The following is a 26,403-nucleotide window of genomic DNA, read 5'->3' as shown; positions in this document are numbered from 1 at the left end:
CAATTCCACTCCTAGGTATATATATCCAACTGAAATGCATTCTTATGTTCACCAAAACATGTGTTTGGTAAACACAGGCACCTCTATTTATAATTGCCCCATAATAAAACAACCCAAATATTCAAAGTAAAATAGATAAATGATCACAAAGACATATAATGTTCAAAAGCAAAACCAATCTATTGTATTAAATCAGGATTATGGCCCTGGCTGGGTGGCTTAGTTGGTTGGAGTGTTGTCCCGGACACCAAAGTATTGCAGGTTTTATTTCCAGTCAGGGCACATACCTAGGTTGCTGATTCAATCCCCAGTTGGGGCATGTATGGGAGGCAACTGATCTATGTTTCTCACATCGATGTTTCTCATTCTCTCTAAAAAAGCAATAAAAACATATCCTCACATGAGAATTAAAAGAAAAAAATATATATATAAAGTCAGGATTATGGTTACCTTTAATGGAGAAGATAGTAATGGGAGAGGGTATAAAGGAGGCTTTTTGAGAGCTGGTAATGTTCTGTTTCTTGACCTGGGTGCTGGTTACATGGGAAGCCTCAGTATTCAACATTGAGTTGTACATTTTAATTTATTTTGACTTATGCACTTTGTAGTTATGTTATGCTTCCATAAAAAGTTTAAAAAGGAATCTAATATGAAGAGTAAGATGGAGCAGAGAAATAAAATACCGAATTAAAAGAAATCAAATAATCCTAAAAAATGTCTCGTATTACTTTGAACATTTTATTTATTATTATTAAAAAAAATTTTTTTTAATCCTCACCCAAGGACATTTGTGCATCTGTCTTCAGATAGAGCAGGAGGGGGAGAGGAGGGAAGAGAGAGAGAGAAACATCGATGTGAGAGAGAAACATCGACTGGCTGCCACCCACACGACCCCAACCGGGGCCAGGGACAAACTGCAACCGAGGTATGTGCCCTTAGCGGGAACCAAACCCAGGTCTCTCTGGTCCATGGGCCGACACTCTAACTGCTGAGCCAAACCGGCCAGGGCGAACATTTTATTTATTATTAAAAAATTTTTTTTCTTTATTGATTTTAGAGAGAGAGGAAGGGAGAAGGATAGAGAATTAGAAACATCGATGAGAGAAACATTGATTGGCCACCTCCTGCATGTTTCCCACTGGGGATTGGGCCCACAACCTGGGCATATGCCCTGACTGGGAATCAAACCAGTGACCTCTTAGTGCATGGGTTGATGCTCAACCAGTGAGCCACACCGGCCAGGCTACTTTGAACATTTTAATATAAAAAGTATTTGGCCCGGCCGGTGTGGCTCAGTGGTTGAGCATTGACCCATGCACCAGAAGGTCGCCGATTTGATTCCCAGTCAGGGCACATGCCCAGGATGTGGGCTAAATCCCCAGTGGGGGGCATGCAGGAGGCAGCCAATGGATGTTCTCTCTCATCGATGTTTCTGTCTCTCTCTCCCTCTCCCTTCCTCTCTCTCTAAAATCAATAAAGAAAAAATATTAAAAAAATAAAAGTATTTGTTCAGTGTTTTAAATGTCCATAATGTTCTTAAGAATTCAGTTAGCTCTTCTGTGACTGTCTCTGCTCTTTCCCTTTTTAATCTTAACCAGCTCTTCCTCTTTGCTTCCAAATAGAAATAAAATTTAGTTAATTATGTCGGTTTAACCTGAGTTGTTTAAGATGTTTTTGGCCTCCACCTGAGAGTTCAAGAAAACTGCAGTGACATAGATGGGGAAAACAGTTTTTTTTTTTTTTTTTTTTTTTTTTTATTATTAACCCGCAAATATTTTGAGGTATATGGCTCTTTTTTTTTTTATCCTCACCCAAGGACATTCTTTTATTTTTGTTCAGACAGAGTGGGAGGGAGAGAGAGAGAGAAACATCGACAAGTGGCCACCTCCCGCACTACCCTAACCAGGGCCAGGGATGAACCGCAACTGAGGTACATGCCCTTGGCCGGAATCGAACCTGGGACTCATTGGTCCGAAGGCAGATGCTCTAATCGCTGAGCCAAACCAGCCAGGGCTGAGGTATATGGCTTTAAATGTCCAGAAATTTTAAAGTACTCTTTAGATTTGGGTGGGAGTGGGGAATTTCAACATCTCTAAATTAGAGAAAAACCTTGGCTTTGAATTTTCCCCACCAAATCAGGAAAATGAGGTACATACACTGGGCTTAGTTATGTGGCAGAAACATGTAGATTTGGTCAAGAAACACTTCTGAAGGGGTAGAAGCCCCTAGATTCCTAGCAGTTTCTCAAGTAAGTTCAGATAAAATTTGCTATTATACTTAGTGAGATTCAATTAGGTTAAGAAAAACAAAGTGATGGTCTGATAGCTGATACTCAGGGAAAAAAATTCTACACAAAAACGTTGATTATTTGAAGAGCTCTTAGGGACTATTTGACTCCCTTTCCACCCAGTTGAATCTACTTTAATCTGGAAGGTAAAGGAAAACTAAAGGCAGAGTCGTGCTGCTGGGAAAAGGAGATTTCTGCCAGGAAATGACCCTTGCTTTGTCTGATTTGCATTCTGTGAGAATTTTACTGCTTTCTGGAAGAGATAGCTCCTTTTCTCACTTATCAATAGGAAATCACGGTCTGGCTGGTGTGGCTCAGTGGCTGAGCATCGATCGACCCATGCACCAAGAGGTCTCCAGTTTGATTCCTAGTCAGGACACATGACCAGGTTGTGGGCTCGATCCCCAGTGGGGGGCATGCAGGAGGCAGCCAATAAACGTTCTCTGTCATCGATGTTTCCATTTCTCTCTCCCTCCTCCTTCCTCTCTCTCTAAAAATCAATAAAGGGGGAGGGGGAGAAGTCATGTCTCTTTCAAAATTACATAGACACCTGGAACTCACTGAAGAGAAAGGAAGACCATGAGAAGAATTGGGGACACAGGAACAAAGATCTAAGAACACGTGTTATGGGTAATAAAGGAAAATGTAAAAAAACTAGTTTGACCTAACTTATTTCAGTGTTAAGCAATTATTTTTATTCTTTAGGGAATAAAACAGATTTAAAAATCACATGAATATATATCTATGGGCATTTTAGCTGTGTGGGAAAGGGAAGAGCAAATTTTTTATCTCAATTAAAATCCTCTATATCTTTGTTAAAATTTGAGGTCAGAAGATATGTATATAAGAAGAGCATAGAGTAAAATATTTAAAGTATTGCCCTGGCCAGTTTGGCTCAGCGGTTAGAGCGTCGGCCTGCGGTCCAGAGAGACCCGGGTTCGGTTCCCGCTAAGGGCACGTACTTTGGTTGCAGTTTGTCCCCGGCCCTGGTTGGTCGTGCGGGTGGCAGCCACTCGATGTGTCCCTTCACGTCGATGTTTCTGTCTCTCTCTCCCTTCCTCTCTCTCCCTCCCACTCTATCTGTACAAAAAATGGAAAACTATCCTCGGGTGAGGATAAAAAAAAAAAAAACAAAAACAAACAAACAAAAAAATATTTAAAGTATTTAAAAAGATGCCCTGGCCGGTTTGGCTCAGCGGTTGGAGCGTCGGCCTGTGGACCAGAGAGTCCCGGGTTCGGTTCCCGTTAGGGGCACGTACAAATAAATAAACAGATAAATAAATAAAACCTAGTATTAAAAAAAAAATAAAGTATTGTAAAAAGAAACAAACTCAAGACAACCCATTAACCTAGAATTCTATATCCAGTGAAATCATCTTTCAAAAGTGAGAGATAAGTAAAGACTTTATCAGATAAAAACTGAGAGAATTTATGTCCAGCAAAACTTGCCCTGTAAGAAAACTAAGATATTAAAGAAGAAAAATGATCAGAAACTCAGTTTTATGTAAAGAAAAGCATCAACCCTGGCCGGTTTGGCTCAGCGGTTGGAGCGTCGGCCTGCAGACCAGAGAGTCCTGGGTTTGCTTCCCGCTAGGGGCCACCTACCAAAAAAAAAAAAAAGAAAGAAAAGAAAACCATCAGAGAAGGAATAAATGAAGACTTTAAAAAAGGATAGTTTGCTCTCCTCAGGCCGGCGCTCACCAAGGGGAAGGCCATGTTCAGTTCCAGCACCAAGATCGTGAAGCCCAAGGGCGAGACGCCAGACGAGTTCAAGGCCGGCATCTCCCAGGCTCCAGAGCTGGGGATGAACTCGGACCTCAGGGCCCAGCTGCAGGAGCTGAACATCACAGCGGCCAAGGAAATAGAAGTTGGTGGGGGTCGGAAAGCTATTATAATCTTCGTTCCAGTTCCTCAACTGAAGTCCTTTCAGAAAATCCAAGTCCGGCTGGTTCGCGAGTTGGAGAAAAAGTTCAGTGGGAAGCACGTGGCGTTCATGGCTCAGAGGAGAATTCTGCCCACGTTAACGCGAAAAAGCCGTACGAAGAAGACTAAGCAGAAGCGACCGAGGGGGAACCTGGAGGAACCTGGAGTTGCCTTTCATGCTGTGACTTGCAGAGGTGCCCTCTGGGCTCAGCGGACAGGCCTCGCGCCGAGACTCTGACTTGTCCCTCTGTCCCTTCAGCCGCACGCTGACCGCCGTGCAGGACGCCGTCCGGGAGGACTTGGTTTTCCCGAGTGGAACTGTGGGCAAGAGGGTCCGCGAGAAGCTAGCCGGCAGCCGGCTCATCAAGGTGCTTCTGGATAAAGCGCAGCAGAACGTGGAGCACAAGGTTGAAATTTTTCTGGTGTCCATAAGAAGCTCACGGGCAAGGACGTTAAATTTGAATTCCCAGAGTTCCAGTTGTAAACAAAAATGACTAAATAAAAGATCCTTCTCCCGCCCTGGCTGGTTTGGCTCAGCGGTTGGAGCATCGACCGCTAGGGGCACATACAAAAAAAAAAAAAAAAAAAATCCTTCTCCAAACAACAAAATAAATAAAAAAGGATAATTTGCTAGTTTCAAATACCTCTCCTTAGTCTACAACTTGAATATACATATTCTCTTAGGATGATATCTTTTGGAAATCTAGAGTTATGTGAAAAGCAAACACATTCATGAAATTGTAGCACATAACAAATCATTTTGTACATATTGTTTCCCCTGCCCAGAATAGTCTCAGCTCTTCCCTCTTAATCTGAAACAATTCTTCAAGACTGAGTTTAAATGAAGGCAGGGGTAGCAGTTAAAAGCACGTGCTTGAACTCAAGCTTTGCACTGCGTGGTTAGGCAAGCTTCATTACCGGAGTCTTTCTTTTTTGGTGGTACGTGCCCCTAGCGGGAACCGAACCGGGGACTCTCTGGTCCGCTGGCCAACGCTCAACCGCTGAGCCAAAGTAACCAGGGCTATTACTTGAGTCTTTTTAAAAATAAACTTAAAAGGTTTTTAGTGTTGTGAGGAATGCATGAAATAATAGAGTGGTCAGCAGAGTCTTACAAGAAAATTGCTCAATATATGAAAACTACTACAAATAAATATAATTCCTCTCTTTCCTAATATTCCCAGTAAGAATGTGACTTCTTTGTGCTTCCAAATACTAACTTTATACTTTTATTTGAGCATTTATCACACAGTATCTTATTGGCCCACTTAAATGTGAGTTCTTGGGAGCTGAAATTGTGTCCTATACAACTTTTTATTGTCAGCATCTAGCAAGTACCACTTAATTTGTAAGTACTCAGTATTTTTTGGATGAATTATAGGCAGTAAAATATACAGCAGCATTCTCAACTTTTAACATGCAAGCTTTTCAAGACTGTGTTTAAAATGCCGCTTCCTAAGCACCCAACCCCCCTAAGCACCCAACCTCATAGACAAGTACATTTCTTTTTCCTGACCCCTCCCAGGCAACTGGGAGACCACAAATCCCCTCATTGTTATTGTTATCACGTTAATTGTTGAGTGTTAAGTATCCTATACCCACCTATGTAAAAGAAGTATGTGTCTATCATTTTACTTTTTATCCAAAGAGGTTTCCCCTCCTTGCTTTCTCCTGCCTCCTTAATTAATCACCAATGGATTTCATGTAATCCACTTTTGATTGTAATGCATAAAATAGGGTGCAAACCTGCCATTTTTGCGGAGTATTTTTTCAATGTTTGGTGCCATGATCTTTGCAATGAATTTTGAGAAACATTGTATAAAGAATGAATTATGGAAACAATGTTTTGTCTGAAGTCAAAATAACAGTGAAGAATAAACAATGATAGTAACTACATTTCTTTTCTTTTTTTTTTTTTTTATCCTCACCCGAGGACATTTTTCCATTTTTTTTTGTTCAGATAGAGCGGGAGGGAGAGAGAGAGAAACATCGATGTGAAAGGACACATCGAGTGGCTACCACCCGCACGACCAACCAGGGCTGGGGACAAACTGCAACCAAGGTACGTGCCCTTAATGGGAACCGAACCCAGGTCTCTCTGTACCGCAGGCCGACGCTCCGACCGCTGAGCCAAACCGGCCAGGGCGTAACTACATTTCTTATTGTTCCTTGTTCTATAAACATTATAAAGAAAGGAAAATAAGCTAATTACAATTATCTTTCCACATGTCGTTAACTCTGTTGTAGTTACATGTTATCTACATTTGGAACTTAAAAGATTTCTAACTCTTAGATAAATTCAGGTGTCATTCACAAGTAGATATTAGTAGGGAAGAACATATACATTCTCTTATGTTAATAATGATATATAATTGGGTAACTTATTATTATTATTATTTTTTATCCTCATCCGAGGACATTTTTTGTTCAGGTAGAGTGGGAGGGAGAGAGAGGAAGAGAGAGAGAGAGAGAGAGAGAGAGAGAGAGAGAGAGAGAGAGAGAGAGACATCGATGTGAAAGGGACACATCGAGTGGCTGCCACCCGCACGACCGACCAGGGCCGGGGACAAACTGCAACCAAGGTACATGCCCTTAGCGGGAACCGAACCCGGGTCTCTCGGGACCGCAGGCTGATGCTCTAACCGCTGAGCCAAACCGGCCAGGGCTGGGTAACTTATTTTTATTAGGATGGAGACATTATTTGGACTTTACAAACTGGTTAGTCCCCCAGTCTATATATGTCACAATAATAATATTTGTGTATTCTGATTTTCTACACAGGATGAAACAGAGGTTGATATCCTAGTGTAAAGGCCTTGGGTGGAAAGTTATTTCCAGTTAAATTAACTGAAGTTGTAAAACTACATAGTGAGACCAGAGAGCCAATAATTATCTTTATTATACAGAAATGTGAAGGCCATATGCTTTAAATGAGGTGATTCGCAGTGAACATTCTGCAGATTCAAACTGAAGACATTCTCATCTTATCGCAATACAATATAAAAATAAACATGAACAAGAGTTGCAAGAAAGAACTCAATTCAACTTCCATGCCCCCCAGTCAAGCTGAAACTTTCCACTGGAAAACCTGGTTTCAATTCATGCCGAATTGTTCAAATGGAAAAACTAAATCAGCTAGAGACAATACATGGACTGGTAATTGAGTTTTTAGAGAGCCAGACTAAAGTTCTACTCAATCTCACACTGAGAATTTGTTTCATGTTAACATTTATTTTTCTAGTCACCTAAGTGATACCTTAAGTTAAAAATGGAAGAAAAAAAAAAAAAAGTTGAATTGGGCAATTTTGAGGCACTAAACAGGTTTGGAAAAGAAATGGAACTTATGATTCATTTATTTCTGATCAGGACGACTTGGGGGTGGTGGTGGTGGTTAATCCTTACCTGAGGATATTTTTCCATTGATTTTCTTAGAGTGGAAAGCGGGGTGGAGGCGGGGCAGGAAAAGAGAGAAACAAGGATGTGAGAGAGACACATTGATTAGTTGCCTCCCACTGGACCAGGCCCTGAGCTCTGAGTCACCTGTATCAGCCCTTTGACAGCCTATTTCTCTGTAATGGTCAAGAGGCAGGATCAATTACAAGTATTAGTATCATAATGCCTGCCATTAGCACAGCTTGGTGCCTGTCCTCTTTCTATTCCCAAATACTGAACTTTATATCAGCATTCTTTTGACTCCAAATTAACCTTCCAAATAGGATTTTTCTTAATAAACTTTTCTTGGCACTCACTTCTAAATTGAAAAACATTTTAGATATTTGGCTAGAAAGATGGCTGTGTCAAGACAAGACTAATGACACGGAAGGTATCTGTGGATTAAATATAAGCAAAACTATTTCCAGGATGCTTAAATATAGATAGAATCTATTAATTTATGTAGAAAGCTAAGAATAGGGAACAAGAAGGCCTGAAGTTTAATTAAATATACTATCTAGATTTAGGCCATTTCTATTCAGCAATTGAAATGTACAACTCTGTCAACTCAATCAGAGCAGAGATTGAAAACTGTCTGGAGGAATCAGGACAGTCGTGTGCTAAAGGGTGGACATTCTGATACCACCTCCTTCCCTTACAAATTGTAATGCTGAGTGCATGAAGGAGGTGGCTGAGAGATATATTTTTTTAGTTAGACTTCTGTCCTAATCATGGAGTAGGATAATGCTAAAAAAGAGGATAGAATGTATGTATTTCTGGTTCTAGGGCTATGAGAACCAGGTAATCAAATTTGGAATATTCTCATTAGGTTACAACAAGAGAGTGAGAAAATCACTAGTGGGACATACAATCCCAGAGACCACCTGCTCCAAAAATTAGTTTGTTTCCATTGACCCTTATTCAAAGAGGCAATTATTTCAATAAGCTACACTATCTAGCAGAGTCTGAGAGACAAAGACTGAAAGCATGTATTTAAGACAGAAAACAGACTTTAAAAAATGTAATAAATGGTTTGCTCTATATTTCATTCACATTCTATTGCTGGAGAACACCAAATTCCACTTAAATAATCTTGCTTATCCAAAAGCACACTACTAAGAAATGAGAGAAAATGTTTATTGGGTGTGTGTGGGCTCATCCACTTTATTCACCTGTGGAGTGGAAGTTAGGAAGAAATAAAATCTGCTTATAAAGGTCAAGGTCTATGGAGAAGCCCTGAAGTTGCTTCCCCAAATCACAAGTCTGATTCAAGAGAAGGAAAGCAAAATGATGAAAAACATCTAATCACACAAAACTCAGTGATAGTGTCTCTGACAGTCAGCAGGCCAGGAGGGGAAAAAGGAGAAACCCATGTGCTGGCTTTAGGATTTATTGAAGGCTGCCAACACAGCCCAGATCATCTCTGTGGCACTGTGCTTTGTCCCCTCCACTTCAGGGTCCAGTTCTACTAGGTCCTTGGCTCGATTCATTGCCACATCATACTTGTCATCTGTCAGGGAGGAGAAGACATTTTCTAGCACGTCAGAGGAGTGGGCTAGCACCAGGAGTGCTAGTGTTCGCTTGTCCATACGTTGAGGATCATTTACCCATCGCTCTAGGACACTATCTTGAAGTTTTTTCACTAGTCGCTGTTTCTCTGTTGTATTGGTCACTGGATGAGTAGTCATGTCAAACAGGAGGAAATTCTGCTTCTCAGTGGTTAGAATGCCCTTCTCTACTAGGTTCTTTGCAATTCGCTCTCTTACATTTCTCAGCTGGTATTGTAATTTGAAGGGGTTCCAGGTCTCGCCTATGGGGAAAAGAAACAGAAAACTTGGAACAACACTAACAAAACATCGTATAAAACATTCCATCTTATAAAGACAGAATATACATTCTTCTCAAGTGTACATGGAACATTCTCCAGGAGAAACCATATGCTAGGACTTAATAAATTTAAAATGAGCCTCAATAATCTTAAAAGGACTAGAAATATACTAAGTATACTATCCAACCACAAAGGAATTAAATAAAAAGTTATTAACAGAAGGTAATTTGGAAAATTCAAATATATATGGAAATTAAAACAACATGCTCTGAAATAAGCAATGGGTCAAATAAGAAATCACAAGGGAGATTTTAAAAATACTCTGAGTTGGATGAAAATGAAAACACAACATACCAAAACTTATGGGATGCAGCTAAAAGCAGTGTCAAGAGAAAAATTTACAATTCCAAGTGCTATTCTAGAAAAAATGTCAAATCAATAACCTAATCTACCTTAAAAAATTAGGAGAAAAAAAAGCACACCAAACTCAAAGTAAGCAGTAGAAAGGAAATGATAAAAGAGTGGAAAGCCCTGGCCAGTTTGGCTCGGCAGTTAGAGAGTCGGCCCGTGGACCAATGAGACCCAGGTTCGATTTCGGCCAAGGGCACGTTCCTCGGTTGCGGTTCGTCCCTGGCCCTGGTTGCATGGGAGGCAACCAGTCGATGTGTCTCTCTCGCATTGATGTTTCTCTCTCTCTCCCTACCTCCTAATCTGTCTAAAGAGAGATAGATGGAGAAATGTCCTCGGGTGAGGGTAAAAAAAAAATAAAGTGGAAATAAACAGAAAATAAAAATAGAGAAAATCAATATATCAAAAGTTGGCTCATTGAAAAGATAAATAAGCCCTCTAACCAGTTTTGCTCAGTGGTTAGCGCGTCGGCCTGTGAACCAGAGTCCCAGGTTTGGTTCCCGCTAAGGGCACATACCTTGGTTGCAGTTTGTCCCCGGCCCCTGTTGGGGTCGTGTGGGTGGCAACCAGTCGATGTGTCATTCTCACATCGATGTTTCTCTCTCTCTCCCTCCCACTCTATCTGAAGATAAATGCAAAAATGTCCTCTGGTGAGGATAAAGGGAAAAAAAAAAGAAAAGATAAATAAAACTGACAAACCTAGACTGACCCAGGAGAAAAGAGGGAACACTCAAATTACTAAAATTAGGAATGAAAGAGGAGATACCACTACTGACCTTAGAGAAATGAAAAGGGTAATAAGGGAATACTATAAATGACAGTAAACCAACAAATTAGATAACAGAGGAAATGGACAAATTCCTTAAAACACAAAAATTACCTGAATTGACTCAAGAAGAAAGAGAAAATTCTGAATAGATCAACAAGATATTGAATAAGTAATTTTAAAACTTTTCACAAAGAAAAGTGTGGCCAAGATGGCTTTTTCTACCAAACATTTAAAGAATAATTAATGCCAATCCCTCACAAACTCTGTCAAAGAAACAGAAGAGGAGGGAACACTTTTTAAAAAAAAATCTTTATTGTTGAATATAAAATGTATTACAGATATTCCACATTTTTCCCCCATTGACCCCCTCCTCCCTACTCCTGCCCCCCTCCCGACTTTTCCCACACTATTGTCTGTGTCCATTGGTTATGCGTATAAGTTCTTTGGTTTATTTCTTCCCACCCCCCAACCCCTTTCCCTTTGAGGTTCATCAGTCTAGCAACCAATTTATACTTCTTAATCCCTTCACCTTTTTCATCCATTTCCCCAACCCCACTCCCATCTGGCAACCAACAAAATGTTCTCTGTATCTATGAGAATGTTTCTGTTCTACCTGTTCATTTTGTTTGTAGATTCCATTGCTGATAGATATGTATTCATTGCCATTTTGTTTGTTCATATATTTCATCTTTTTCTTCAAAAAGACTCTTCATCATTTCATATAATAATGGTTTGGTGGTGATGAACTCCTTTAACTTTTTCTTGTCTGGGAAACTCTTTATATGGCCATCGATTCTAAATGACAGCTTTGCAGGATAGAGTAATCTTCGTTGTAGGTTCTTGCTTTTCATCACTTGGATATTTCTTGCTACTCCCTTCTGGCCTGCAAAGTTTCTTTTGAGAAATCAGCTGACAGCCTTATGGGAACTACCCTGTAGGTAACTAGCTGCCTTTCTCTTGCTGCTTTTGAGATTCTTTGTCTTGAACCTTTTGCATTTTGATGATGATGTGTCTTGGTGTGGGCCTCTTGGGGTTCATCTTATTTGGGACTCTGTGCTTCCTGGACTTGTATGTCTGTTTCCTTCACCAAGTTAGGAACGTTTTCTGCCAATATTGTTTCAAACAGGTTTTCAATTTCTTGTTCTCGCTCTTCTCCTTCTGGCACCCCCAAGATGCGAATGTTGGCATGCTTGAAGTTGTCCCAGAGGCTCCTTACACTATCCTCATTTTTTTGGATTCTTTTTTCTTTTTGCTGTTCTGATTGGGCATTTTTTGTTTCCTTATATTCCAAATCAATGGTTTGCTCCTTGGATTTACGTCTTCTATTATTGAAGCTGTGTAAATTATTCTTTATTTCAGTTAATGCCTCCTTCAATTCTAACTGTGCATCTATGATTTCTGACTGGTCCTTTTTATGCTCTTGAGGCCCTCACTAAGTTCACTGAGGTTCTCACTAAGTTCATTGAGCATTCTTATAAGCAGTATTTTGAACTCAGCATCTGTTAGGTTGCTTATCTCCATTTCGCTTAGTTCTTTTCTTGGGGTTTTGTTCTGTTCTTTCATTTGGGACCTGTTTCTTTGTCTCCTCATTTTGGCTGCCACCATGTGTTTGTTTCAGTGTATTACTTAACGAGAGGTATGGGGCTAGCTGAGACCAGATGCTGCTCGTTTGAAAGAATTTAGGAAAAACCTGAAGCAGGATCCAAGAGAGGCCAATCCTATGGTTAAGCAAGTGGCAACAGCTTGGGTGGGCTTGAAAGTTGGGTGGGGTGGGGCGGGGCCTCAGGGAGTCAGCAGGGCGGGGCTACCAGTGTGAGCCAGGTTGCTGGAGACCCAGATATGGCTTCTGTCTGCCGCCCCAGGGAAGGGCTCACCAAAGGAACAAAGGCCTCTGACAGCACGTTTGTCCCCAAGAAAGCCCCCTCTCCAGCCCTCGCACCAGTGCCAAACAGCTCAGTTCTTCCCTGTATGTCTCTGGCGCCCCTCGAGCTGCCTCCCCTCCAAGCTTAGAGGGAGAGAGTCTGATAAGTCCGTGCGCGGGCCCTTTAGGGAGCTGCCTGGGGCTCCAGCCGCGTCAGCTTCCCCGAGCCTCAGTTCCTGCTGGTTTTTCCAGCCAGAAGTTATGGGGATTCTCTTCCTGGCACTGGAACCCTGAGCGGGGCACCTGGTGTGGGACGGGGACCCCTCAGTCCTCAGGAAGGACCTTCCCAGCCGCGGGAGCCTCCTGATTTTTATCCACCACACGTGGGTGTGGGACCAGCCCGTCACGCCGCCGCTGCCACCCCTCCTACAAGTCTGGATGTGGCTGCTGCTTTAATTCCGTAGTTGTAGGACTTCCATTCAGCTTGATTTCAGGCGGTTTTGAATGATGGTTGTTCTGTAGTTTGGTTGTAACTTTGATGTGGTTGTGGAAGGACGCGATACAGCATTTACCTACACCGCCATCTTGACCGGAAGCTGGGAACACTTTCTTAATCTATATGGCATTACTCTGATACCACAACCAGAAAAAGCCCTGGGCAGTTTGGCTAAGTGGTTAGAGCGTCGGCCCGCGGACCAAAAAGTTGTGGGTTCGATTCTGGCCAGGGGCATGTACCTCAGTCGCAGTTCATCCCAGGTCGGGGTCGTGCGGGAGGCAGCCAGTCAATGTGTCTCTTTCACATTGGCTTTTTTTTCTCTCTCTCTCTCCCATTCCATCTGAAGATAAATGGGAAAATATCCTCGAGTAAGGATTTTAAAAAAAACAAGTGTGAGCCAAGTTGCTGGAATCCCAGATATGGCGGCTATCTGCTTCCCCAGGGAAAGGCTCACCAAAGGAACAAAGGCCTCTGACAGATGTCTGTCCTGGAGAAAGCCCCCTCTCCAGTGCCAAACAGCTCAGTTCTTCCCTGTATATCTCAAGCGCCCCTCAAGCTGCTTCCCCTCTGAGCTTAGAGAGAGCAAGTCCGAGTAATAGTAATACAGCCAAAGGATTCAAAACTCAAAATAGTAACATCAAGAATACATTGAGAAGTCTGACTCTAATCTCTGATGCCCCTGACCCCTGCACTGCCATCTAAAATCTGACCACCATGAAGTTGACATGCTGGAGAGATCATGTGAAGAGGCTACTTGGAGAGAGAGTGATGCCTAGTTGGGGCCCCAGAGATCACGGAGCAGAGACAAGCCACTCCTGCTGTGCCCTGTCCGAATTCCTGACCCACACAACCCAATAGTATAATAAATGAATGTTTTAAAATAAATAAATAAATAAAAACAAACAAACACAAAAAACCAGAAAAAGACATCACTAGAAAACTACACACTGATAGCCCTTAGAAACATTGGTACAAAATATTCAACAAAATACTAGCAAAGCAAGTCTAGCAACATATAACAAAGACTGTATTACATGATCAGCCCTGGCTGGGTTGCTCAGCTGATTGAAGCATTGTCCTGTACACCAAAAGGTTGTGGGTTTGATTCCTGTCAGGATACATACGTAGGTTGGAGGTTCGATCCCCAGTTGGGGTGCATACAGGAGGCAACTGATCAATGTTTCTCACATTATATTTCTCTCTCTTTCCCTTCCTTCTTCTCTAAAATCAACAGAAACATATCCTTAGGTGAGTATTAAAAAAAAAGTTAAGCCTCACCCATTAAAAAAGAAGAAAAAAAGAATAGAATACAGATCAATGGAAGAGTCCAGAAATAAATCCATATATTTATGGTCAAATGATAAAAAAAAAAATTTTTTTTTCTTTATTGATTTTAGAGAGAGAGGGAGAGAGAGAAACAGCGATGAAAGAGAACATTTATTGGCTATCTTCTTCATGCCCCACACCGGGGATTGGGCCCACAACCTGGGCATATGTCCTGACCAGGAACTGAACTGGTGACCTCTTGGTGCATGGGTAGACACTCAAGCACTGAGCTACACTGGCAGAACTGGTCAAATGAGGTCAAATGATTTTTGACATTGTTACCAATTCCTGTTTTGTTTTTTTTCCTCAAAAAACAGTGCTAAGATACCTAGAACGCAGTAGATATATCCTCAAGAGAAAGAATTAATCTGGAGCCCGGCTGGTGTAGCTCAGTGGATTGTCTCATGTGCTACAACGTGGAGCATTGTCACATGATCTGAGAAGTCCTAGTTCAATTCCCGGTCAGGGCACATGCCCAGGTTGCAGGCTCGATCCCCAGTAGGGAGCATGCAGGAGGCAGCTGATTTCTTACATTGATGTTTCTATCTCTCTCTCTAAAAAATCAATAAAAACATATTAAAAAAAAAAATTAATCTAGAGCCCTACCTCACACCATATGACAGTTAACTCAAAATTGATAGTAGACCTAAATGAAAAAGCTAAAGCTATAAAACTCTTACAAGAATATATAGAGCCCTGGCCAGTTTGGCTCAGCGGTTAGAGCGTCAGCCAGTGGACCACAGAGGCCCGGGTTCGGTTCCTGCTAAAGGCATGTACCTCGGTTGCAGTTTATCCCAGGCCCCGGTTGGGGTTGTGTGGGTGGCAGCCACTTGATGTGTTTCTCACATAGATGTTTCTCTCTCTCTCTTCCTTCCTCTCTCCCTCCTGCTCTATTTGAAGATAAATGCAAAAAAAAAGAATATATAGAAATAAATCTTCACAATGTTGGGTGAAGCAATGGTTTCTTTGATATTACATGAAAAGCACAAGCACCCTGGCTAGTTTGGCTCAGCAGTTAGAGCATTGGCCTGCGGACCAGAGTCCCGGGTTTGGTTCCTGCTAAGAGCATGTACCTTGGTTGTAGTTTGTCCCCGGCCCCTCTTGGGGTTGTGAGGGTAGCAAACAGTCGATGAGTCCCTCTCACATCAATGTTTCTCTCTCTCTCTTCCCCCTTCTCTCTTTCCTGCTCTATCTGAAGATAAATGCAAAAATGTCCTCGTGTGAGGATAAAAATAAAAAAAAAGCACAAGCAACAAGAAAGAAAAAGATTAATTGAAATGTATCAAAATGGAAAACTTTTATGCTTCAAAGGATACCATCAACAAAGTATAAAGACAACCCACAATGGAACAAAACTTTTGCAAATCATGTATCTGATAAGAGATTTGTATCTAGTATGTGTACACAAGTATAACTCAATAGCAAAAAGGTAAAACCAATTTAAAAAATGGGTCTGAGAAAGAGAAAGAAATAAACATTGATTTTTTTGTTTCACATAGTTATGCATTCATTGGTTCTTTCTTTCTTCTTTTTTTGTTAATCTTCACTCAAGGTTATTTTTTCATTGATGTTTTAGGAGTGGAAGGGAGGCAGGGAGAGAGAGTAACATCAATGTGAGAGAGACATGTTGAATAGTTGCCTCCATATGGTCCATGACTGGGCCAGGGAACAAACCTGCAACTCAGGTATATGCGCTTGAGAGGGAATCAAATCTGTGACCCTGTGGTGCGCTGACTGATGCTCTAACAATTTCACAGCACTGACCAGGACATTAGTTCTTTCTTTCTTTTAAAAAAAAATTAATTAATTAATTTTTGTTACAGATGTCCCCCCCCCCCCCCGCACTGATTCCCCCTTCCCCCTCCCTCCTCGCCCTGTCCCCAGCTTTGTAGTCCATGGGTTCTTTTTTAAAAAAATTTTTTTTCTTTATTGATTTTTTTTTTTTTTTTTTAGAGAGAGGAAGGGAGAGGGAGAGATAGAAACTTTGATGAGAGAGAACATCAATTGGCTACCTCCTGCATGCCCCCCACTGGGGTGTTGGCCCACAACCTGGGCATGTGCCCTGACTGGGAATCGAACTGGTGAACTCTTGGTGCATGGGTCGATACTCAACCACTGAGCCACACCAGCCAGGCATTGGTTATTTCTTGTATGTGCTCTGACCAAGGACTGAACCCACAATCTTGGTGTATTGGTACAATGCTCTAACCAACTGAGCTAGCCAGCCAGGGCTGGGTAAAAGATTTAAATAGACAACTTTCCAAAGAAAGTATACAAATGGCCAATAAACACATATAAAGATGCTCAACAACGCCCTGGCCTGTTTGGGGTCATGCAGGAGGCAAATGTCTCTCTCACATTGATCTCTCTCTCTCTCTCTTTCTCTCTCTCCCTCCCTCCCTCCCTCCTTCCCTCCCTCCCTCCTTCCTCCTCCTCCTCCCCTCCCTCCCACTCAATTTGAAAGAAAAATCAATGGAAAAATATCCTCGGGTGAGGATAAGAAAAATAAATAAATAAATAAAGATGCTCAACATCATTAGTCATTAGGGAAATACAAATAAAAATGACAGTGAAATACTACCACGGACTCACTAGGATGACTAAAATAAAATTAAAAATAAAATAAAACAACAGAATAGCAAGTGATGAGGACATGGAGGACCTGAAACTCACACACTGGTGGCAGGAATGAATGTAAAATGATGTTGCCACTGTGAAAAACAGTCCCTATACCAATCCTCCAGAAGTTTAAAATCTAGTACAGGGTGATAGTGAGGAGACAAAAATAATATTTGAAGTGGGCTCTAATGACAAATTGGATATAGATGATAAGGTTCTTAAAATGCTAATCACTGAACTATGACTTCAGTAATGATGGCAGAATAGCAAGTGCTGGAAATCCATCTCCACCTAGACAACAACTGTTCTAATACAATCTATCTTTTTTTTTTTTTTTTTTTTTACAATCTATCTTTTAAATAACTATTTTGAAGGTCTGTGGTAGATTTGAATGTTTGTAGGTTCCAGGGCAAGGTTTGGCTGGCAAAATTGTGGTTAATATAGGTCATTTTCAGTGTCTACTCAGCCACCAACCCCATGTTAGGCAGCTATAGGACAGCAGTCTATGATTTTGGTGCAGTTTGCTGGAGTCAGGGTAGGCAATAAGGACCATGTCCTTGAAATATCAAGATCTCTGTTCTGATTATGGATTACAGCTTCTGATGGCTGATATACAGATAGAGGCTGCCGGTCATTGTTCCAATCCTTACCTGCTGAAGCAGCCTCAGGGGATTTAAAGCAGGGGTGGGGGGGAACATCTGGCCTGTGAAATCAATACCAGCTAACATCATGCCTCATCAAATTAAGCTGACTAAATATAGCAGGCTAATTTTTTTTTTTTTTTTTTATCCTCACCCGAGGATATTAATCTATTTTTTTTTTTTTGTACAGATAGAGTGGGAGGGAGAGAGAGTGAGAAACATCGATGTGAAAGGAACACATCGAGTGGCTGCCACCCGCACCACCAACCAGGGCCGGGGACAAACTGCACGAAGTATGTGCCCTTAGCGGGAACCAAACCCGGGTCTCTCCGGACCGCAGGCCGACTCTCTAACCGCTGAGCCAAACTGGCCAGGGCCAGGCTAATTTTTTTTTTAAGATCTTTTTTAAAATTTTTTTTTATTGATTTCCAAAGAGAGAGGAAGGGAGGAGAGAGAGAGAGAGAGAGAGAAACATCGATGTGAGAGGGACACATCCATCGACTGCCTTCTGCATGTCCCCCACTGGAGATTGAGGCTGCAACTTCGGCTCCAAATGGCCCTTGGCAGAAAAAAGGTTCCCTACCTCTGAAAAGGATAAGCATTGTGGTTTTTCTTTCACATTAAAAAAACAACTGCAAATACACTGTATATAAGAAAGCCACTGTGCTTGCTCACAAAAAGATGTAACCTCAGAAAAGACCTGAGTCTACAGTTTTCACCTTGTTTGATCCATGGCACACAGATACTGTACAACAATAAAAATAACAGCCAAACCCTGGGGAATGGGGATATTCTGATTTCCAGAGTTACCACATTATAAGATTCAAATATCCAGTTCTCAACAACAACAACAAAAAACACAAGACACATAAAGAAATAGGAAAGTATGACCCATTCAAAGGAATAAAAGATATTGACATAAGTACCCGGGAAAGCACAGATCTCATATTTACTAGACAAAGACTTGAAAACAACTGTCTCAAAGATGCTCAAAGAGCTAAAGAAAGACAGGAGTAAAGGAAGGAAAACAATATATGAACAAAATAAGAATATTAATAGAAATAGAAATTCTAAAAAGGAACCAGTCCAGCCAGTTGTGGTTCAGTGGTTGAGCATTGACCCATGTACCAAGAGGTCGTCAGTTCGATTCCTGGTCAGGGCACATGCCCAGGTTGTGGGCCAAATCCCCAATACGGGGCATGCAGGAGGTGGCCAGTTGATGTTCTCACTCATCAATGTTTCTATCTCTTTCTCCCTCTCTCTCTAAAATCAATAAAGAAAAAAAAATAACAATAATAATAATGAAAAGGAACCAAAATGAAAATCTGGAGCTTAAATACATTAACTAAAATTAAAAATACACTACACTAGTTCAAAAGCAGATTTAAATAGGCAGACAAAAGAATCAGCAAACTTAAAAATAGAACAATTAAAATGATATGTTCTGAGGAACAAAACTAAAACAAGTGAAAACAAAGTGAATAGAGACTAAGGGAGCCCTGGAACACTGTCAAATGGACCAAGATTGCATTGTGGAAATCACAGACACAGAAGGGACAGAAAAGGGGGCAGAAAGAATAGCTGAAGAAATAATGGCTGAAAACTTTCCAAATTTGAGGGAGGACATGAATCTACAAATTCAAGAAGCTTAGTAAACTCAATATTAAATAAAACATCCATACTGACACACATGATAATCAAACTGTTGAAAGCCAAAGAAAATCTTGAAAGCAGGAAGGGGGGAAGTGAGTTGTCACATACAAGGGACCCTCAATGAGATTACCAGCAGATTTCTTACAAAAATTTTGGGAGACAGAGGCAGTGGGCTGTTATATTCAAAGGGCTAACAACAAGAACTAAGCTTCAGTCAACTGAGAAGTCTATATACATAAAAATTGTCCTTCAAAAATAAAAGAGAAATGAAGACTTTCCCAGATAAACAAAAACTGAAGAATTTTATTACCACTAGACTTGCCCTGCAAGAAATGCTAAAAAGGAGTCTTGCAGGTTGAAATGAAAGCTAGACAGTAACTGGAGGCAATATGAATAAATAAAAATCTCTAATAAGTGTAAATACATAGACAATTATAAAAGCTAATATTATTATAATTTTGCTTTGTAATGCCACCTTTTATTTTCTATTTGCTTTAAAAGATACATACATTAAAACATTTATTTATTTGTTAATCCTCACCTGAGAATATTTTTTCCACTGACTTTTGTTGTTTTATTGATTTTTTCCCCCTTTATTAATTTTAGAGAAAGAGGAAGTGAGAGGGAGAGAGAGAAACATTGATCAGAGAGAAAATCGATTGACTACCTCCTGCATGCCCCCCACTGGGGATCAGGCCCATAACCTGGGCATGTGTCCTGACTGGGAATCGAACTGGCGACCTCTTGGTGCTTGGGTCGATGCTCAACCACTGAGCCACACTGGCCAGACTTTTTATTGATTTTTTTAAAGAGAGAGATAGAAACATTGATTGGCTGCCTGCTGTATGCACCACACTGGGGACTGAGCCTGCAATCTAGGCATGGGCCCTGACCAGAAATTAAACCAGGACCCCTCAGTCCATGGGACGATGCTCAGTCCACTGAGACACACTGGCCAGGCTCCACTGATGTTTTTAGAGGGAGTTAAAGGGAGAGAGAGAGGGAGAGAAACATCAATGCAAGAGGCTTCGATTTGTTACCTCCTACATGAGCCCCGACATACTGGGATCAGGGATTGAAAGTGCAACCCAGGTAAGTACCTTTGACCAGAAATCAAACCCAAAACCGTTTGGTCTGAGGGCCATCACTCTAACCAATGAGCAATAATGGCCAGTGTAAAAATAATGATTAATCTGTGTTACAGGGCACACAATCTATAAAGATATAATTGAGATATCAAAAGTAAAAAAGGGTGGAATGGAGCAGTATAAAGGCAGAATTTTTTTATGTAATTGATGTTAAATTGATATAAATTCAGATTAGGTTGTTATAAATTTAGGATGCTAAATGTAATCCTCATGGTAATAAACAACAGAACAGCAAAAGAAAATAAGAGAAAATAAAAATGTTTCATTATAAAAAATCGACAAAACATAAAAGACAGTAATACAGAAAATAAGGGACAAAAAAAGTTGTAAGGCATATAGAAAACAAACAGCAAAACTCCCCAGTGAAATGGCAGAAGTGTCTTCTTATCACTAATTTATTTTAATGTAAATGGATTAAACTATTTAATCACAAAACAAAGAATGGCAGAATGGGTTAAAAAACATGATCCAACTATAAAATGTCTATAACAAACTCATTTTAGATTAAATTACACACCAATAACCCTTATGAATATAAATGTAAAAATCGTTAATAATAAAATTTGAGCAAATTGAATCTAATAGTATATTAAGAAGATTATTTTCCATGATCAAGTGAAATTTATCCAAGGAATGTAGCATAAAATTAAATGGGAAAATAATCTGAATAGACATTTTCCGAAAGACATACAGATAGCCAACAGGTACATGAAAAATTGCTTAACATTACTAATCATCAGGTAAATACAAATCAAAACCACAATGAGGTATCACTTTACACCTGTTAGAATGGCTATTATAAAAAAGATTACAAAATAAAAATGTTGTCTAGGATATGGAGAAAAGGGAACCTATGTGTACTATTGGTAGGAATGTAAACTGGTGTATCCACTATAGAAAACAGTATGGAGTTCCTCAAAAACTTAAAAATAGAACTACCATATGATCCAGCAATTCCATTTCTGGGTATTTATCCAAAGAAAAAGAAACCACTAACTTGAAAAGATATATGTACCCTAATGTTCACTGCAGCATTATTTATAGTAGCCAAGACATGGAGGAAACTTAAGTGTCCACTGATAGATGAATGGAAAAAGAAAATGGGACACATAAACACGCGCACGCGTGCTAGAATATTATTTAGCCATAAAAAAGAATGAAATCATGCCCTAGCTGGGTAGCTCAGTTGGTTAGAGCATCGTCCCCATATGCCAAGGTTGTGAGTTCAACCCCTGGTCAGGGCACATCAAGAATCAGCCAATGGCCCTGGCCAGTCTTGCTCAGCGGTTAGAGCGTTGGCCTGTGGACCAAAGAGTCCCAGGTTTGATTCTGGCTAAGGGCACATACCTCGGTTTCAGTTTGTCCTCAGCCCTGGGTGGGGTCATGCAGGAGGCAACCAGTCCATGTGTCTCTCTCACATTGGATGTTTCTCTCTCTCTCTCTCCTTCCTCTTTCCCTCCCACTCTCTTTGAAGATAAACAGAAGAATATCCTCAGGTGAGGATTAAAAAAAAAAAAGAATCAACCAATGAATGCATAAATCAGTGGAACAACAGATCAACATTTCTCTATCTCTCAAATCAATCTATAAATAATTTTTAAAAAAGAATGATATCTTACCATTTGTGACATGAATTAACATTATACTAAATGAAATAAGTCAAACAGAGACAGACAAATACCATATGATCTCACTTATATGTGGAATGGATCCCCCGTCAAATCACAGATAAAGAGAACAATTGGTGGTTGTCAGAGACAGGGATTGGGTTGGGGGTGGGGTGGGCACAATGCATGAATGTGGTCAAAAGGTACAACTTCCCATTATAAAATAAATAAATCCTGGATATAATGTACAGCATGGTGACTATAGTTAATAACACTCTATTGTATATTTTAAAGTTACTGAGAGAATAGACCTTAAAAATTCTTATTACAAGACAAAAAATGTATAACTATGTGTGGTGGTGATGTCAACTAAACTTCCTGTGGTGATTATTTCATAATATATGCAAATATTGAATCAATATGTTGTACACCTGAAACTAATATAATGTTATATGTCAATTACATACCAGTAAAAAAAAAAAATCAAACAATATACTACATCACATTAACAAAATCAGAAAAGACATTGGACAAAAATGAGCACATTTTCATGATGAAAACTAGAATTAAAAGGAAAATTCCTCAACACAATAAAGGGTATTAATGAAAAAGCAATAGCTAGCATCATATTCAATGGTGAAAAACTGAAAGTTTTCCTTCAAAGGTTGGGAGCAACACAAGGATGCCTGTTTTCCCTACCACTATTCAACAAAGTACTGGAAGTTCTAGCCAGAACTATAAGACAAGAAAAAAAAAAAAAAAGACATTTTCATTTCCAAAATCGGAAAGAAAAAGCTAAAACTATTACTTTTTGTAGACAACATCATCCTATATTATAGACAATTCCAAAACACACACACAAAAAACTACTAGATCTTATAAACAAATTCAGCCTAGTTGCAGGGTACAGGATCAACACACAAAAATCAGTTGTTTCAATATACCAGTAATAAACAATCTGAAAGGAAATTAAAAAGCATTTTATTTATAATAATGTCTAAAAGAATTAAATGCTTAGGAATAAGTCTAAGAAGGTGAAATATTTATAATTGGAAACTATAATATGTTGAAAGAAATTAAAGATATGTAAATAATGGAAAGGCATTCCATTTTAATGGACAGAAAGATTTAACATGTTAGAATGTCAATACCATCCAAGAGATCATCATGTTCAACATAATCCCCATCAAAATTCTAGCTACCTTTGCCACAGAAGTGGAAAAACCAGCCCTCGAATTCATAGGGAATTGCAAGGGACTCAGAATAGACAAAACAATCTTGAAAAAGAAGAATAAAATTGGGAGACTCAACTTCAAACTTAATACAAAGTTATAGTAAGTAAAATAGTATGGCACTGGCATAAGGACAGACATACAGATCAATGCAATAGAATAGGTAGCCCAGAAATAAATCTTCACATGTATGGTCAACTGATTTTCAACAAGGCTGCCAAGACCATTCAATGGGGAAAGGACAGTCTTTTCATGGATATGACACCAAAAGTTCAGGCAATGAAAGAAAAAACAGATACAATGGATTTCATCAAAATTAAGAACTGTATATCAAAGGTTAGTATCAAAAAAGTCAAAACACAACCTATAGAATGAAAGAAAATATTTGCAAATCTGATATAACTCAAACAAACAACAATGACAGAACTCAATTAAAGAATGAGTAAAGAGTTGAATAGACATTTCTCCAAAGAAGATATACAAATGGCCAATAAACCCATAAAAAATGCTAAGTCATTAGTAATTAGGGAAATAAATCAAAACCACAGTAAGATACTACTTCATACTTACCAGGATAGCTATAATTAAAAAAAAGGAAAAGAGCCCAGCTAGTGTGGCTCAGTGGATGAGTGTCGACCCATGCACCAAGAGGTTGCCAATTTGATTCCCAGTCAGGGCACATGTTGTGGGTCCAATCGTCAGTGGGGGGCATGCAGGAAACAGCCAATCGATGTTTTCTTTCATCGATGTTTCTCTCTCTCTCTCTCCTTTCCTCTCTCTCTCTAAAAAAAAGGATTAGCCCTGGCTGGTTTGGCTTAGCAGTTAGAGTGTCGGCCCATGGACCAATGTGTCATGGGTTCAATTCTGGTCAAGAACACATACCTCGGTTGCGATCGTCCCCAGCCCTGGTTGGGGACGTTCGGGAGGCAGCCACTTGATGTGTCCCTTTCATGTCGATGTTTCTCTCTCTTTCTTCCTCTCTCTCCCTTCCACTCTATCTGAACAAAAATGGAAAAATGTCCTCAGGTAAGGATAAAAAAAAAAGTAATAAAGAAAAATAAAATAAAATAAAAAATAAATAACAAGTGTTGATGAGGATGTGGAGAAACACTCATGCATGGCTGGTGAGAATGTAAAAGGGTGCAGCCTCTATAGAAAACAGTTTGGCAGTTTCTCAAAACATAAAACTATCCAGAAATTCTATAACTAGGTATATAGCCAGAAGAACAAAAAGCAGAGACTTGACCAGATATTTGTACACCAATGTTCATAGCAGCATTATCTGCAACAGCCAAAAAAGTGGAAACAATCCAAATATCCATCAATAGAAGAATAAACACGATGTGGTATATAGGACAATGGACTATTATGTAGTCATCAAAGGAATTAGATTTCGATATATGCCACAACATGGATAGACTCTGAAAATAATATGCTTAGTGAAATAAGCCAAATATAGAAAGACAAATGTTATGATTCCATTTATATGAGTTACCTAGTAAAGGCAAATTATAGAGACAGAAAGTAGATAAGAATTGCCAGGGAATGAGAGGAGGCAGGAAGAGGGATGTCTGGGATGATGAGAAAGCTTTGAGTATAGAGAGAGGTGATGGTTACACAATACTGTGAATGTATTTAATATCACTGAATTTGTACACTTACAAATGGTTAAAATGATAACTATTATGCTGTGTGTACCTTATCACAGTAAAAAAGTTAACCACATACCTAAAAGAAATTAAAACATGTCCACACAAAGACTTGTCCATGAATGTTCATAACAGCATTATTCATAATAGCCAAAAAATGAAAATGACCCAAATGTCTATCAACTTATGAATGGATAAACAAATGTGGTACATTCATACAATGAATTATTTGGCAATATAAAGAAGTCAAGTTAAAAGTAGGGAAATTCTTAAACATTTAAAAAAATATATATTTTATTGATTTTTTAGAGAGAAGGGAAGGGAGAGAGAGATAGAAACATAGATGTGTGAGAGAAACATCTATCATACGCTTCCTGTACCCCCCTCACTGGGGATCCAGCCCACAACCTGGGCATATGCCCTGAACAGGAATCGAACCCGGACCTCTCAGTCTATGGGGTGATGCTTACGCCACTGAGCCACACTGATTGGGCAAAAACTGGGGAAATTCTAGTAAGATTGGTAGATTGTATCAATATCCTGGTTGTCATATATAGTATTGTAAAATGTTACCAGTGCAGGATTCTGGGCAAAGCCCATAAGAAATCTCTCTGTATTATTATTTCTCATGACTGCATGTGAACATACAAATATCTCAATAAAAATTTCCATTAAAAATTGTCCCCCAAAAAACTTCCGGTCAAGATGGCAGCATAGGTAAATGCGGTATCGCGTCCTCCCACAACCACATCGAAGTTACAACTAAACTACTGAACAACCATCATTCAAAACCGCCTGAAATCATGCTGAATGAAAGTCCTACAACTACAGAATTAAAGAAGCAGCCACATCGAGACTGGTAGGAGGGGTGGAGGCGGGACAGGCTGGTCCCACACCCAGGTGAGGCGGATAAAAACCAGGAGGATACCTCGGCTGGGAAGGTCCTCCCTGAGGACTGAGGGCCCCCCCTCCCACACCAGGCACCCTGCTCAGGGTTCCAGTGCCAGGAAGAGAATCCCCATAACTTCTGGCTGGAAAAACCAGTGGGAACTGAGGCTGAGGGAGGCTGAGACGGCTGGAGCCCCAGCAGCTCCTCTTAAAGGGCCCGCGCACGGACTTATTGGACTCACTCCCTCTAAGCCTGGAGGGCAGGCAGCTCAAGGGGCACCAGAGACATACAGGAAAGAACTGAGTTGTTTGGCATTGGAGCAAGGGCTGAAGAGGGGGCTTTCTCCGGGACAAACGTGCTGTCAGAGGCCTTTGTTCCTTTGGTGAGCCCTTCCCTGGGGTGGCAGACAGCCACCATATCTGGGACTCCAGCAACCTGGCTAATACTGGTTGCCCTGCCCTGGTGATTCCCTGAGGCCCCGCCCCACCCCACCCAAGCTGTTGCCAGTTGCTTAACCATAGGATTGGCCTGTCTTGGATCCTGCTTCAGGTTTTCCTAAATTCTTTCAAACAAGCAGCATCTGGTCTCAGCTAGCACCATATTTCTCATTAAGTAATACATAGAAACAAACACAGGGA

At 40.3% G+C, this 26,403-nt stretch overlaps 1 protein-coding gene and 1 pseudogene across 1 annotated transcript in view; one reads left to right on the top strand and one right to left on the bottom strand.

The window, feature by feature from the left end:
* The first annotated feature begins 4,001 nt into the window (after positions 1 to 4,001).
* On the top strand, positions 4,002 to 4,694 carry LOC118637785 (annotated as a pseudogene).
* Positions 4,695 to 8,753: 4,059 nt separating this feature from the next.
* Positions 8,754 to 26,403, bottom strand: part of GOLPH3L (golgi phosphoprotein 3 like) — a 52,507-nt gene continuing 34,857 nt past the window's right edge. The window contains exon 5 of the mRNA XM_036273652.1: positions 8,754 to 9,449. Coding sequence (XP_036129545.1) covers positions 9,022 to 9,449 — 428 coding nt within the window. The 3' untranslated portion in view covers positions 8,754 to 9,021. The remainder of the gene's footprint in view (positions 9,450 to 26,403) is intronic.

The sequence above is a fragment of the Molossus molossus genome, unplaced genomic scaffold, assembly GCF_014108415.1.
Source record: "Molossus molossus isolate mMolMol1 unplaced genomic scaffold, mMolMol1.p scaffold_m16_p_20, whole genome shotgun sequence".
Taxonomy (NCBI): Eukaryota; Metazoa; Chordata; class Mammalia; order Chiroptera; family Molossidae; genus Molossus; species Molossus molossus.
The sequence above is the reverse complement of the archived record's forward strand: the minus strand, read 5'-3'. Positions and strand labels throughout refer to the sequence as shown.